This window comes from Henckelia pumila, chromosome 3 (genome assembly GCF_033568475.1).
Source record: "Henckelia pumila isolate YLH828 chromosome 3, ASM3356847v2, whole genome shotgun sequence".
Taxonomy (NCBI): Eukaryota; Viridiplantae; Streptophyta; class Magnoliopsida; order Lamiales; family Gesneriaceae; genus Henckelia; species Henckelia pumila.
In genome coordinates, this window is record NC_133122.1 from 63,310,948 (window position 1) to 63,326,188 (window position 15,241).

At 30.8% G+C, this 15,241-nt stretch overlaps 1 protein-coding gene across 1 annotated transcript; it reads right to left on the bottom strand.

The window, feature by feature from the left end:
* Window positions 1–11,979: 11,979 nt before the first annotated feature.
* On the bottom strand, window positions 11,980–14,860 carry LOC140891132 (protein kinase G11A-like). Its single transcript, XM_073299447.1, has 2 exons — window positions 14,195–14,860; window positions 11,980–12,802 (listed from the first exon to the last, which is right to left on the bottom strand). The coding sequence occupies exons 1-2, from the start codon at window positions 14,794–14,796 to the stop codon at window positions 12,004–12,006; spliced, it is 1,401 nt and encodes a 466-aa protein (XP_073155548.1). The 5' UTR covers window positions 14,797–14,860; the 3' UTR covers window positions 11,980–12,003.
* Between the last annotated feature and the right edge of the window lie 381 nt (window positions 14,861–15,241).

Genomic DNA, 15,241 nt, shown 5'->3' on the forward strand with positions numbered 1-15,241 from the left:
CAATGCGCAAACCATGAACAACCGAATGGATTTTCTGAAAAATTACTAAAGGAATTTCGATGCCTACATTAACCTACATAATACATACTGATATGATGTTAAAAACAAGAAGAAAATCATGCCTTTCACCGAAGTAGTAGAGAAAACGAGAAGGCGACGAGTCCGGGACGACGGGGCGATGACAACCGACTTGAACCTTCAAAAACCGAGGCTATGGTGTTCTTGGAGCTTGCTCGGTGGAGAAGATGAAGATTTATGAGGGTGGCGGCTGATGGAGGGGTTGAGGGATCGGCTAAAGGGGTTTGGGGTAGATTAGGTTTAGGTTTTGATTTAAAATAGGTTTTAAGATAATTAAAAAGGTTTAAATATAAAATTTAAAATTTAAAAACTCTAATTAAAAGTTGAAATCTGAAATATTAAGTTAAACATATGAAAATCCCGAAATATTGAATTAAAGGAATTTTAAAAATACTAAAAAGTCAATATTTTGGCTAATTTTGAATAAAAATGGACTCCTAAAATTATATAAAATTAAATACTTAAAATTTTGAGATAATAAAACTCAAAATAATATTTTAAGGCTCTAAAAAGGCTCATAAAATAATTTGGGTGGAAAGTCGTCATCTCGTCCGTCCATGGTCCCGTCTACGCGATCAAATAATTAAAATACTAAAAATCATAAAAATCACTAATTATGGGTTAAATGCTTAAAAATAAATTAAATCATGCACAAATAATTCACATAATTATTTAACCCATAAATCATAAATTTAAATAATTAAATATCCTAATTATGCATGCGAATTTACGTATTTAAAAATACCGGGTGTTACAATATTTGAATCAATTTATCAACTAAAATTTGTATTAATAACCCATGAATGGAACCAAACTAATATGAAAACATTTATCTGTTATAAATGAATCAGATCAGTAAATCCATGAATCAGATCTGTAAATCCATGAATAAGAAAATTCATAAGAATTTTAAGAATTCCGCAACCTGGTATCAGAGCTTAAATAAAACAGATTATTAATGCCTGGATTAACTTTAGATATTGAGATTAAAAATTTATTTGATAAAATAATCTTACTAAAAGATTTACGTCAAATAGATTAATTATGGAATAAAATAAAAGATCTCCAAACCTTTTATTTCAAAAATCATAAAAAAGAACATTTTTCAAGCAACTGGAAAATGATAATTCAAATTTCTGAAAAAGATGAAATTGAAGACATAACAATATGTTATGAATAAGAACAAACTTTGTTATCGAAATCCGATCAACAAAAACAAAATAATAAAAGTAACAATTTTTACTAAATGGAAAATGTATGAAAATACAAAAATGAATATCTTTAATTTATATTCTAAAAATATAAATTTTGATATAAAAAATTGTGAAAACAATTTGAAACATCTTAAAAATTGTCAATCTTCAATTGATAGTTTCGAAGATTTTCAGAATTTATTAGAACAGATAGATTCAATAAAAAGGCTTTTAATAGCCTTAAGAAAATTAAGAAGTTATATCATCTGTTAAAATGACAGAAGTAACAATTCCAAATCAAAATAGTCAGATCGATAAATCTGAAGAAAACCAAGAGTATAATTTGAATATTATATTCAATCAAATTAAGTTTGCTGAAATACAGAAAACAGGGTTTTCTAATTCAAAAACAAATCTAATAGACCAACCAGGAATACTAAGTAAGATTTCAAATTTTATTAATCCCAGAAAAAATTTAATTTATTATTCGATTCGTACAAAAGAATGATCTTGTAAAATAAATAACGAATCAAGGTCTAATACTCTAAAGTTATTAACAACTCAAGATATTAATACCATCATGGAAAAAGCCAGTGAAAAAGAACGATCTGAACTGAAATATGTTCATATCGGAGGAATTGAAATAATAATATCAGCTCACTACCGAGAAGGAATAGATACACCAATTGAAATAATAGTTCGTGGCAAAAGAATACGTAATTTCGAGGATTCTATCCTTAGAAAAATTGAAGAAAATTTATGTTACAAAAAGATGAAATTTTGTATTTATCCACAATATAATATATCTCTTTTTGATAAAAATATAAATGACGTTTTAACATTAGATTATTACTTTTATAAAAATAATCTTATGTTAACAGGAAACCATCCGATCAATATAAACTATGTTGTCGGTTTAGCAATAAGTAATAATTCTCAAACAGGAATAATTTCAACAAAACCAACTATTTCTGTTGAAAGAATGTTTGAAAATATTACAAGAATTGAACACCCTCGAAAAGCATTTATTGAAGAAATAAATCCCTATAAAAGATGGAGTTCAGATGACCTCCAAATCACAAAACAGTCTGTACCAAGATGATCATTATCATTTGCTAGAAATGATGAAGATATTCTTGATAAGATTGGAACCATGAATCAAAATATTCTTAAAATTAATCAAGCTATTGTTAATGAGTCAACTTCATCGCAATGACGTCCTTAATAAAATTAGAAAAAGATCTAGGAGATTTAGAAAATAATATTAATAAGATCAATCTATCAATACAAGAACTAGAGAAGAATTTCAAAGAATATATTGATTTAGCAACGACTAGATTAATAATTGAACAAGAAAGACATAGTAATGAAATATTAAACTATCTTAAGGAAGTTCTTCCAATAGATAAAGGAAAAAGAAAAATGGAAGAAGAACCCCCATTCAAAATTGAACCATGGTATAGAAATCCCCTTAGTTATGGCAAACATAAGTATGGAGATGTTTAGTGAAACCGACTCATCTGATTTTGAACAAATAGGAGTAAATACAGAAAAATTATATCATTCACATCAGGACTCAGAACAATACAGAGATATGGATATTTCAGAATCAGAATCTGAAGATGATTCTAGACCACGATTAAATCTACGAACGAATGTAGAAGGTATTGGTGGAAGAGATGATGAAGAATTTAAATATAATAGAGACCAATACTCTGGATCTTATAAATATGTTAGAGATATTCTTAGAGAATCAAAAACATCAGGATTTGTGAAACAAAATATCTTAGATTTAGATTGTTCAACAGCCAAAGAAAGAAAATCAAAGATAGATCATTGGGCAAAAATGAACTATCAGTACAAATTCAATTAACACCATTATTAGACAAAAATGAGAATATTCAAGTTTTAACTCATGGGATGATAAAAATGACACTGGTAGGAGCAGTAAGAACTTGGGCTGAAAACCTAGTAATTACTAATATACCACAAGGAATGGCAGGACATCGATATTTTGAACTATTTGTTGATGCCTTGTACCAAGAATTTTTAGGAGTTTCTAATAATGATGCTAATTTGGTAGCTAAGAACATAGAACAAAATAGAGCAATCTTTATTTTAGATAATATTAAATTATGCAATTTATGTTACTTAGAAGAATTTATTTGTGATTATGAAACAAACTATTATCAATTAATAGATGCTGATAAAAAGAAACATTATAAACTAAGTATCTTTAATAAGATACCTAATATACCTATAAACAGTAAAGATGAATTCTTAACTAGTCCTTATGCTAAAACTTTATGAGGAGCTATTAAATTCATCAAAGACATAATAACAAAGAAATGTCATGAAGTAGCACTAAATAAAAGAATCTCTAAATCCTACAAACAAAACAATAAACTTTGTTGTGAAAAAATGGAATTCACAGTAAAAGAATACGGTTGCAAAACAAACATGTCACACAAATATTTAAAACGACAGAAACAGAATAAATTTAATAAATCTTATAAATCTTTTAATAAAAAATTTATTCCCTATAAGAAAAAGAAATTTAAAAAGAATTTCTTCAGAAAACCTTATAAAAGAAAATTTTATAAAAAGTTTGATAACAAAAAATCACCTTGCCCAAAGGGTAAAGGAAAGAATTGCACATGTTGGTTGTGCAACGAAAAAGGACATTATGCGAATGAATGTCCAAAACGAAACGAAAAAAAAAATAAAATTAAACTTCTTGAAGAAATATATACTATTGGATTCTATCCCGTAGAAACAATTGAATTTTCATCCGACGATGAAAATATTTATTATCTTGATGAATCAAGTGAATCAGATTTTGAATCCGATTCCACATTTGATAATTCAAGAAATAATAATGATTAAAATAACGACAATGGCATTTTCGGAAAGACAAATATAGGGAGTAAATTGAAAGTTATGTTTGATTTAGGGAGTTATCTACAAGTTGCCCTTAATTATATTTGGAAATGGCTAACTATATATGCTGATCATTTATTAGGCTACGAATTGTCTCAAATTTAGGGATTATTCTATGCTACATCTGGAGTACTTTTCCCCCCATGATGTGGTCAAATATCAACCATTGGATCATCAAGACATGTGACAATTTCTATAAAAATATATGGGTCTCACGTGATCTAATGGTATTGAAATAGGGGGAGAAACACTTCCGGTGTAGCATAGACTAACCCCAAATTTAGGATGATGTTAAGGATTCGAGATAAAAGTGTGATAAATCTCTTAAAAGTGTAACACACATATGCTTACATATAACATAAGGAATTAATTACTCCCTCAGTCCCCATTACATTGTCCTATTTTGTTTTTCACACAGATTAAGAAAAATTTATTGGGAAAGCAAAATTTATATAAACTTTCTATTTTATCCCTATTTAATATATTAAAAAATGAGTGCACATTTTTCAAGGTGTAGTTAATAGAGGTATATTAATAAAGAAGTGTAAAAAAATATTACTAAATATGGTATATGACTATATATTTGGGACAAACAAAAAAGAAAACGAGGACAATATAATTGAACGGATGGAGTATTAGTTAACGACATAAACAAAACATATATAATTTGATTGCATCTTAATCCGCATGGAGGGTAAGCATCATGCGGGCGCGACCAATGGTGGAAGCTAGGATTTCAGCTCTACCCAGGCTAGAATTTTTTTAGCGAGAAATTCAAAAACTATGGAAGCTAAAAATACGGATTGTTGCAGAAAAAAAACAGTAGCTTAAAACCCCCAAAAAACAAATATTCTCAAAATTAACCACAAAGAAATTAAATATTTCTCATTGTATATGCAAACTACATCATTAGTTAGTCGACGTACCTTGTAAAAGTGAGAGCATTATAATATCGAAAAGCTTTAGAAGATAGAGATTGAAGAGGTGGAAATTGAATGACAGACACAAAACTCATCTTCAATCCATCTACTTCAAATTTTACTCTAAACATAATATTCTCTACTTTTTCAATTTATCTACAATATTTAATTTCACAAAAATACAAATACAAATCAATATATTAATATTATGTTTAATTATTTTACTATTAATTACATTAGATAATTTAAAATGGTGCAAATTGCTGAAATAGCGCATCCGTTGGAGATGCTCATTGCCTCCGCCATTGCACGCGACGACTTGAAAAATTATGGAGTACAAGTAACATTTCGAAAACTTTTGTTACAAGCTGGGGAAATCATCCACCCTTGCTCAACATTAATTTTCATGCTTTGAGAGCTTGAAATTATGCATTATATACGAGTAAATTAAGGAATATAGTTTTCTCAATCAAACCTGTGGACACGAAGAGAAGGCAAGGCCCTCAAGTTTCCAACATTTTCGAGCAAAGTTTATTGTGTGTGACTCCAAAAGTATTGATGCCCATTGCTACATCATATATATCCATCCAAATATATAACAATCATGTTTAATAAAATCGACTAAAAATTAAGTACATAAAACAATATTTTAAATTAAAAAATTCTAAAAATAATTGAATAACAATATATATATATATATATATATATATATATATTATATACGGATATCGCACTATTAATTGTCTTGAATTTCATTATTGTGCATCAAATATGAATGGATCATGACTTACCTCTCCTCAAATTTGGTTGCCGCTGCTGAGTGAATAATAATGTCGATTTATTGGCATATATTATTTGTCATCTCAGAATCAGTTATCCTCAATTTTTTTCAAGATGCGTCCCCCGAAATCGGCATGATTTTCGATGATACATAAGAACTGAAGTCATTTACATGATCACATTCCTCCTCCAAAACTCGAAATAGATCCATACCAAGAACCTATAAATTAAAAAATGGCAAAAAAAAACGTTGTCAACAAAAATCAAGATGGGTGATCAACCAATTAGTTCAATATTTTTAAATGATATGTTGAATAAGGGTTCAAATTATAGAGAAATTAGTTGTAACGACACTTTTATAATTTCTAATTTTAAAAATAGCATTGTTTACTAAAAATTTTATGATATAGCCTTAATTTATTTAAAAATCCTAAAATACTCATATTCCACATTTTTCTCTCTCTCTTAATTCATTTTTGTGTTTGACGTGTAAATTTATCTTACCAATCATAAAAACGTTAAATTTTCTAGAATTACAATTCGATTTAATTTTGATAAATATCTATTTTTGTTAATAACACTATATTTATAAATTACGAATATTTAGTATTTAGTTTAATATTTGGTTAATTTAATATAAAAATAATAAATTCATTATACCACCACAAGTACAATATAAAACAATAGCTATCATTACTGTTCATCATTATTTTATTTTTATTAATTTTTTATTAAATATATTATTATTTATTTAATATTTAAAAAGAAGAAAAGGAAAAAAAAGGAAAAAAAAAACGAAAGTTTTAATTAATGTTTAAATATCTCATCCAAGATAAGAATTGTTTGTGATTTACTATTTATTTTTTAAAATGCTAACTTATCTTTTATTTAACTATTAATTTTGGTAAAAAAATTCCTTATTATATTTTTAGATTTTTATACGAATAAACTTTCAAATTTTTATTATGAACTTGTACCTTTGGAATTTAATGTCTTTTGTGTTTTATATAGAAAAGGTTTAAAAGAAGGATAAATACAAAAATATACTTTAAAGGTCATTTTTGGAACTTAGGACTATTTTTAAAAATTAACTTACTTGAAGGCCCAAATTCATTGTGATAGTTTAGAATTAAAGGCCTTTTTAAAAAAAATCCCTCAATAATATTTATATATTTATATATATATATATATAACGGGTTACTATTTTAGATATAAAATGTAACTATAGAAAAAGAAAAAGAAATAGTGTGTATCCTTTCCAAGAAAACCAGTGACACCCGTCATCAAAATCGTCTTTCCCGCAAAATATTTGGTATGCATATAGCCATACTGAATACAAATGATCGAGATCAAGTAAGATGTTACGTACCAAGAGTATCACGTTACGTGTCACGTGGATAAATGAATTTTTAATGAGATACATAAACTCGTATAGAAAATTTGAGTTAATCATTTTCATAAAATGACGAAGTCGTTGTTACTAGTCACGTTTGGATGGCCGGGTGGGCTTGAGATATGATAGAATAACATCACCATCAAAAACAATGGAAAATAAGTATCATGCAGGATAAAATGCTACATCATCACAAGTCAACTCTTGAACTTTTGAGAGTCACCCATAAATTCTCGGAGTTGGGGTCTTGGGGGATGGATGAGTTAGATGCGACGAGGACGTCACAAAGGAAACGTGATTGTAGTAACACATCTCACATGGATAAAAAAAATAGATGTTTGAATAATGAGCTTAAAATAAAATAGAATTAATATATTCATATAACAACTTGAGTTAACCCGTAAAATGATTGTAGACGGAAACGGAAACAAAACAATTGCTACAAGAATCCATGTAGAATACACTCGCACGGGCTGGCCCACGGCCATGACATACATATAGGTCTAAGGACTAAGAATTAATCACCAAATTAAATGAAAATTAATGTGATGTACTTTACATAATAGAATGCCGATGATGATTAATGGTGAATTGTAACTGGGCTGGAGCTGAGATATGTGGGTGTAGAATAATTATGATTAATGGTGAATTCGACAAATAGGATAGATCTGATCTAAAATGAATTTTAATTTTTTTTTTACTTTTAATTAGTTTTTTAGATTATTTTTTTTCACAAATCTATTTTTAATGAAAAAATAGAGGCTAAGAATAGGTATTTTTGGGAGAATTGTTCCCGAAATTAAAAATATTTTTGTGTTTGTGTGTGTTTTTTTTATTTTTGGTAATTTGATAATTTTATAGGTTTGTTTTATAAGTTAAAGTTGAACATTAGGGAGCTGCAACATTATCTACAAAGTACAAACAATCACGCGTCTAATTCATATATTTAATTATTTATTATTATTATTATTATTATTATTATTATTATTATTATTATTATTATTATTATTATTATTATTATTATTATTATTATTATTGTAGATGTAGATTAAACTTGACTTTAATGTAATTTATATATGTTTCAAGAGAATTTTATTATTCTCGATTTCTACTTTCTAGAACACATGCAGCGACTTAAGAAGACCTGCACATGGTGTGAATATTAAACATTTATGTATCAGAAGGTGATCAAATTGTATCTCCAACTTTTGATTGACATGGATAAGACGTAGTTTACCAATTAAATTTATACTTTTTTAAAAAATTATAGTCCGATAAAAATTGGTAATTTGTGTTGAAAATAGTATTGTGTTTGGTTTGATTTTTATGAATAATATTAAATAATGATTTAAAAATTTTTTTGTCAAAAATATCATTTATATTTTATTGGATGAATGATTTTTAGGTTAGAGGGAAAGGGTGATTAATAAATTTATGTGTAAGATAAAAACAAAGATAAGTAATACTTAAGTGGGGAGAGTTTAGTTAACTTACTATAACACAATTTTATCCTTTCTAGGTTAGATTAGCTTGTTTTAATAAAAATCCTACCAAACAATGGATTAAATCAAAAATCACACACAAACTTGACTAGGGGTGGAATCGGGTCGGGACCCGTCCCGTAACCCCCTTACCCGATTTTCGTCCCGATAGGAATTGGGATATTTTTTTTCTCCCGATCCAGCACCCGAGATGTGTCGAGACCCGAATGTTCGGGATCCCGTCGGGTCGGGAGAGGATAATCCCGAATAATATTTTTAAAAAAAAATTTCTAAGAAAATATTTTTTTGAAAAAAAATTATGAAAAAAATCAAACAATTTCTTAATACATTACAAATAAATTAAAATTTCTTTATATATAACCATTAAAAAACTAAAACATTTTTTTAGTACATTACAAATAAACTAAAACAACTACTTGATTAATAAAAAAACATATAATTATTCATAATAATAAAAAAAAACAAAATAAAAAATTATAACTCAGTGTTAATATTAAAAAAGATAAATATAAAAAAATTATATGGTATATAATTATAAAACATTAATATTAAAACATCAAATTAAAAAAAATTATTTTTTAATTAAAAAATATTATTAAAAAAAATTATTTTTATATTCGGATCGTGTCGGGAATCCTGTCGGGAAGGGTTGCCTATCCCGATCCCGATCCCGACATTGATCGGGTCGAAAAAATCCCGAACACTCGGATCGGAAAAAGTTCGAAACGGGAAAAATTCGGGACGAAAACGGGTTGGAAATCGGGACGGGTCGGGATTTTTGTAAAATTTGTTAACCCTAAACCTGACTAATCCTTACCTTTATCATCGACATGATCAATATAATATAATTTATGTTACACTGAAAATAATTTTATTTTTTTCTAATACATATAAATCCGATATATGGACGGTTATCCCCTATCCAGCCAACTCGATCCGTCAATCAATCACGATCGGGAATAATGAACACTAAAACACAAGAGGATGTTCGAAATTCCAAACAAAAACCAACATGAAAATATATTATCGCAACATATTTTAGCATGGAGTTGATGAAAAAAATGAATTGTAACATTGTGGTGAAGTCATGCATTATAAGACAACCGAACCCCACATTCTTCCTTGAAATGTACACAAAAGCACGTGGGGGTGGGATAGCTTAGCTTAGCTTGCTTTCCGCCATAAGATATATCTCTAATGCCAAAATGGATGTTGGCTTGATTGTTTACATGTGTATTGTCGAGATCTCTCTTGCATTGACTTTTTAGGGATAAGAAACCTCAAACTTAAGGCCTTAAATCAATTCCATTACCAAACTTTCTCTTGTGCCCCCCAACCCTTTACTATTATTGCAAGAAACCAATGGCTACAAAACAATTAATTCATACAATTTCTACTCAAGAGACTCAGTACTCACCCATAATATATCGTGTGGAGAAGAAGTCATTACATACCTGACTCGGGAAATCATGCATGCATATATGGTGGAATAAAAAAAAATTCCTTTTTTGTGCAATCAAATAGGCCAAATAAATTAACTAACTAATCAAATGAAATAACCGATCGATAGTAAATAACAGAAATAACGAAGAATGACGATGCAGATATGAACGTGCGTGGAGAACTCTCAAATCAAGATAAAAATCACATGACTCGTAGGCCGTTTAATTTATCCATCAATCAAATTTAATTAGTACACAAAATTTGATACTCTCATGTCATCAAAACACATGCGAATAAAATAGAGAAAATTACTATTCAAACCGCTAATCTTGATATCTTACGAATTAATAATCCACAAAACTGATCAGAAGAAGATTTGTCGATGAAATATCCTATTTTCATTCTTTCAAGTTCGTTTGCTTTTACGCTATTGGATACTAAGTCTGATATCAGATCATATGGATATTTCGATATTCAAATTTATAGCTTTAACACCATGCATAAATTAATGCATTACCAATTTCGTCACAAATTGGGGGAAAAAATAGTTCTTCTTGTCCACTAACTTGTTTAGTTTTGGGTTTTAATTAACTAAGTTTTTAAAGTTTGATTTTGGTACATTAACTTTTTTGTTTTCGTCTATTTTGTCCCAATTGCTAATGTGACACCTGAAAAATACCGACATGACTCTGAAAAATGCTGACACGTAAAAAATTTGACTAAAATAACCAAAAATTAAAATTTAGTGTATCAAAATCAAACATTGAAAAGTTAATTGACCAAAACCTAAATATGAATAAGTTAATCATAAACTAAAAAAAAAAAAAAAAAAAAAACCTTTTTCCCTCAAAAATAATATGATGAAGACCATCTTTTTTATTTTATTTGATTTTGATCCACCATTGAGTCGCAATTTGCTTAATGGGAATTATGGATTTATGGTATCGATGTTTAAGTTCGCTTTGTAGTTGGCTCGACATATTTGTCCACAAATATTTGTGAAAGCTCTCATGTCATGAATTTCATTTTGATAGCCTATCCACAAGATGATGGTGGAGCCGAGGAGCCATGGACCTTATTGGCTTGACGTTTAATATGTATAAAGTCATGAGTTATTTTTTCACCAATTTAGTTTTAATTTATGAAAATAAAAAAATACATTAATAATAAATAATGTTAAATCAATTTCAAGTATTTACGATAATGGTCTAAGGAGGCTGATTTTTTTCAACATGTTTTGTTTCTCTAGACATCATATTATATTGAAAACATAAACGACTTATTATTATTTATTTATTTTTTTATCAAAAAGAACATTTTTAATTATACTTGCATAGGACTTTTGTGTACGTACTACTATTATTATATTATGTTTTTCTTGATTATACCCCTAATTTAATAACACAAATCAAAATAACTATTTTTATTTAATTTCAAAATGTAACATTTACACAAGATTTTTTTATCAATTAATTTTCTCTATTTAAGCCTTAACCTCCACTAAATACTACTCCACAATGATCATTAAAGCAATATTTATTTAAAATTATAACCAAATTAAACAAATACAATAAAATATAAATGGAAATAATATTTATCAATCAGTGGTAGTGACATTTTTTTAATTACTTTTTTTAAAATAAAAGTATTTTTTATTTATAAACACATATATATATATATATAAAGAATCTCAAACTGGAGTAGTAAATAAAATAAAATCTCCTCAAAAATCATAATAATTACATTGAATTTGACTAGTAAAAGTCCACAGGAGGTTCAGGGCAACATTCATCAGATAGAAAATCTCTGCTAAATGGAGGAGGAACAAAGGGTGGAGTTGTGCATCTCAACAATGCCCAATTCACTCCTTGGAAAAAAGGGTGGTGTTTGATGGCAGATGCACCCATGGTGGATCCCATCCGCCGCGCCGGATCCTTGGCGAGCAACTGCGATATCAAGTCCTTGGCTGCCGCCGGAACAGCCACCTCTTTCGGGAACTCGAGAGCCCGAGCGATGATATTAGCCAGAGTTATCTCGTGGTCCATCCCACGGAAAGGCGTCACGCCGTAAAACAACTCGAATACGAATATCCCCAGCGTCCACCAGTCCACTGCACTACCATGCCCTTCTCCGGACACTATCTCAGGTGCCAGGTACTCATGCGTCCCCACGAACGACATCGAACGGACGTCGATGGGCTCGGCCACAAACTCCGGACCCATGTGGCGGGTCGACTTCTTTTTGCGCTTGCGCTTGAGATGGAAGCAGGATTTGGCCGGAACCATACAGCTGGGGAGGATACAAGAGGTCGAGCTGAATGTAGGTGGGTCGATGGTGTACTCACTTGATGGTCGGGCGTTTGGCATATTTTGCCCGGAAAATACTTGAGCTGGGGTGGAAGTCGAGTCGTCGCATCTCAGGGAGAGGTCGAAATCGGTTAGCATTATATGGCCGTCGGATCGAACCAATACGTTTTCCGGCTTAAGATCGCGATATACAATCCCCATCATGTGAAGGTACTCTAGAGCTACCACAACCTCAGATGCATAAAACCTGTTAAAAACATTAGATTTTACCATTATAAAATTTTATACAGTTTTTAACTAATAGGCTAAGCTAACATTAACATGATTCTTGGTGTAGAAATCCGAGTAAAAAATAACAACAAAGATCCATAAATTACGTTCAATCATCCTCTTTTAATGCCCTTAAATTCCTATATTTTGTCACAATTTTTCAAGTTCTATAGAGGCTATATTGATGCTACTTCCCAGCTTTGCCCAACTTGGCATCAAATAGGCTTAGTTAGCAAGAAATCAAATCAAGTAGGGACACAAGGAGAATGGTGAAAAAGTGAGTCAATTTCAAGGAATCCCCAAATTCCGCATAAGTTAGCGGATCACATTTCATGGGATTTTGGTGGCATCTTGTAATAATTATAATCATGTATTCGAAAAAAAAAAAAAGAGAGAGAGAAAAGGCCCACAAAACTTTCTACCATAATAAAAATGACTGTCTTGTGATTGGTAAACGTGCATTAGATGCATCCTAACGGGTCAACCATAATATATAGTAATAACAACATTTTTTACCTTTTCATAATATTATCATAATTACAATTATAATCGTCAAACGTCTTAAAAACAAAGGAAAGCCCTTGAATGAAGCCATTTTATGCTTGTAAAGTGGCTAGTTTTGTTATTTTCCAATGTCCTATATATTTGGCAAAATATCCCTCTCTCAAATTGTATAAATAATTGAAGGAACAACTAAACAAATAGCCTAGTTTTTTTATTAAAAAAAAATTAGATGAATGATAATTATCTATCGATCTGTTTACAGATTTGTTTCATAAATTGCACATTACTTTGATGTTGACTTAGTATATAATATCCACTAAATGTACGTAACATGTGCTCTTAATGCACAATGTTGTTGCATGTAGAAACTCATTAAAAATTTAACTAATTTTGAAACAAAATGCTTTTAAGCAAAACAAAGTTTGTAAACAAAAAATAGAGGGAAAATTTAATAAAAAAATATTTATTGAATTTTTTAATAATAATATCAAGATGGACAGAGAAGCCAGAGAGCTTGAGCGTCTCTTACCAACCGAACAGAAAATACAGTAAATTTCAGTTCCTCCATTAATTTAAAGACTGAAACGGAGATGGAAGAAAAAGGGGCCCCCATTAATGGCCAACGCCTTCTCCGCCAGGTGTTGGCCCCACCTTTCAACCATCACCTGTCACTCTCCCAACTTTCAATTTCGAACTCAAACTCGAAATTTTTTGAAACATCCCCCTCATTAATGGAGACTGGGATGGACAAATCTTGATGGGTTTTTGGTGTAATCAACGATCGGGATTGTGTTATAAAAAAAATCTGTGATCGATGTGCATGCTTGCTGGAATCGATACAGTAATGGAGGTTGTGGCGGCGTACCTTACGGCGGATTCGGGGAAGCGTTTACACGGCTGGAGCTGGCGAAGGACGTGGAGATCTCCGCCGGGGCAGAATTCCGTCAGCAGGCACGACCATTTCGGGGAGTCGATGGAGGAGTATAGCGTCGGCAGAAATGGATGGTCCAACATTTCGAGGATTTCCTTCTCCGTTCTCGCCCGGCCCTCCTTGTTACGGCTTGCAATCTCCCTCTTGTCCATCACCTTCGCCGCGAAGAGCGCCGCGGGTTTGGATTTAGTAACCTCCACTCCGGATGATGCCAACGCCGGCGGAGGCGGAGGTGGAGATTTTAGCTCGGCTAAGTAGACGGAGCCGATATCACCCGCGCCAAGGCGGTGAAGGAAGCGTAGGTCGGAGAGTGAGAGACAAGGGAAGCGGCGGAAGGAGTCCCAGCAGGGGTCGCCGGAAGGCGTGGAGGAGGAATGGAGCTTAAGGGCGGCGGAGGGAGGGAAATGGGCGGAGGCGGAAGTCCAGTCGGAGCCGGAGCTGGTGGAGCGGTGGATATCGGTGGCGGTGGTGGTGGTGGTGGAGTTGAAGCTCATGCTCTGGAGGTCGTCGGAGATATCGTCCACCCATGGCTCCATTAACAAGGGGAAGGGGAAGGTGTTATTGGGTAACGTGGGGCTGCCCAGTGTGGAGGATTGGAAATATAAAAGGGTGCATTGAGCCCGGGATTCATGTTTTTGTCTCCTATTTTTAATATATCTTCCTATTTCATATTTTTTTATTTTATTTTATTTTATTTTATTACTTAAGCTTAACGATATATATATATAAATATATTTTAGAGAAGAGGTCCCCTATTCATATATCATGTGTTGCATTATTGAAACAAACGTCCAATTCATCTAATTATCATACCATTTTTTTAAAAAAAAATCTCAATACAATTGCGCGTATATATATCTCTGATTTCAAATTAATTATTTATATGTGTGTGTAGGACGTTAGTTATTATTAACTATTCCACATGATTGTCCATGTATATTAAAATTTGGTGTTACATGATTTTATATAAAAATAATCCAG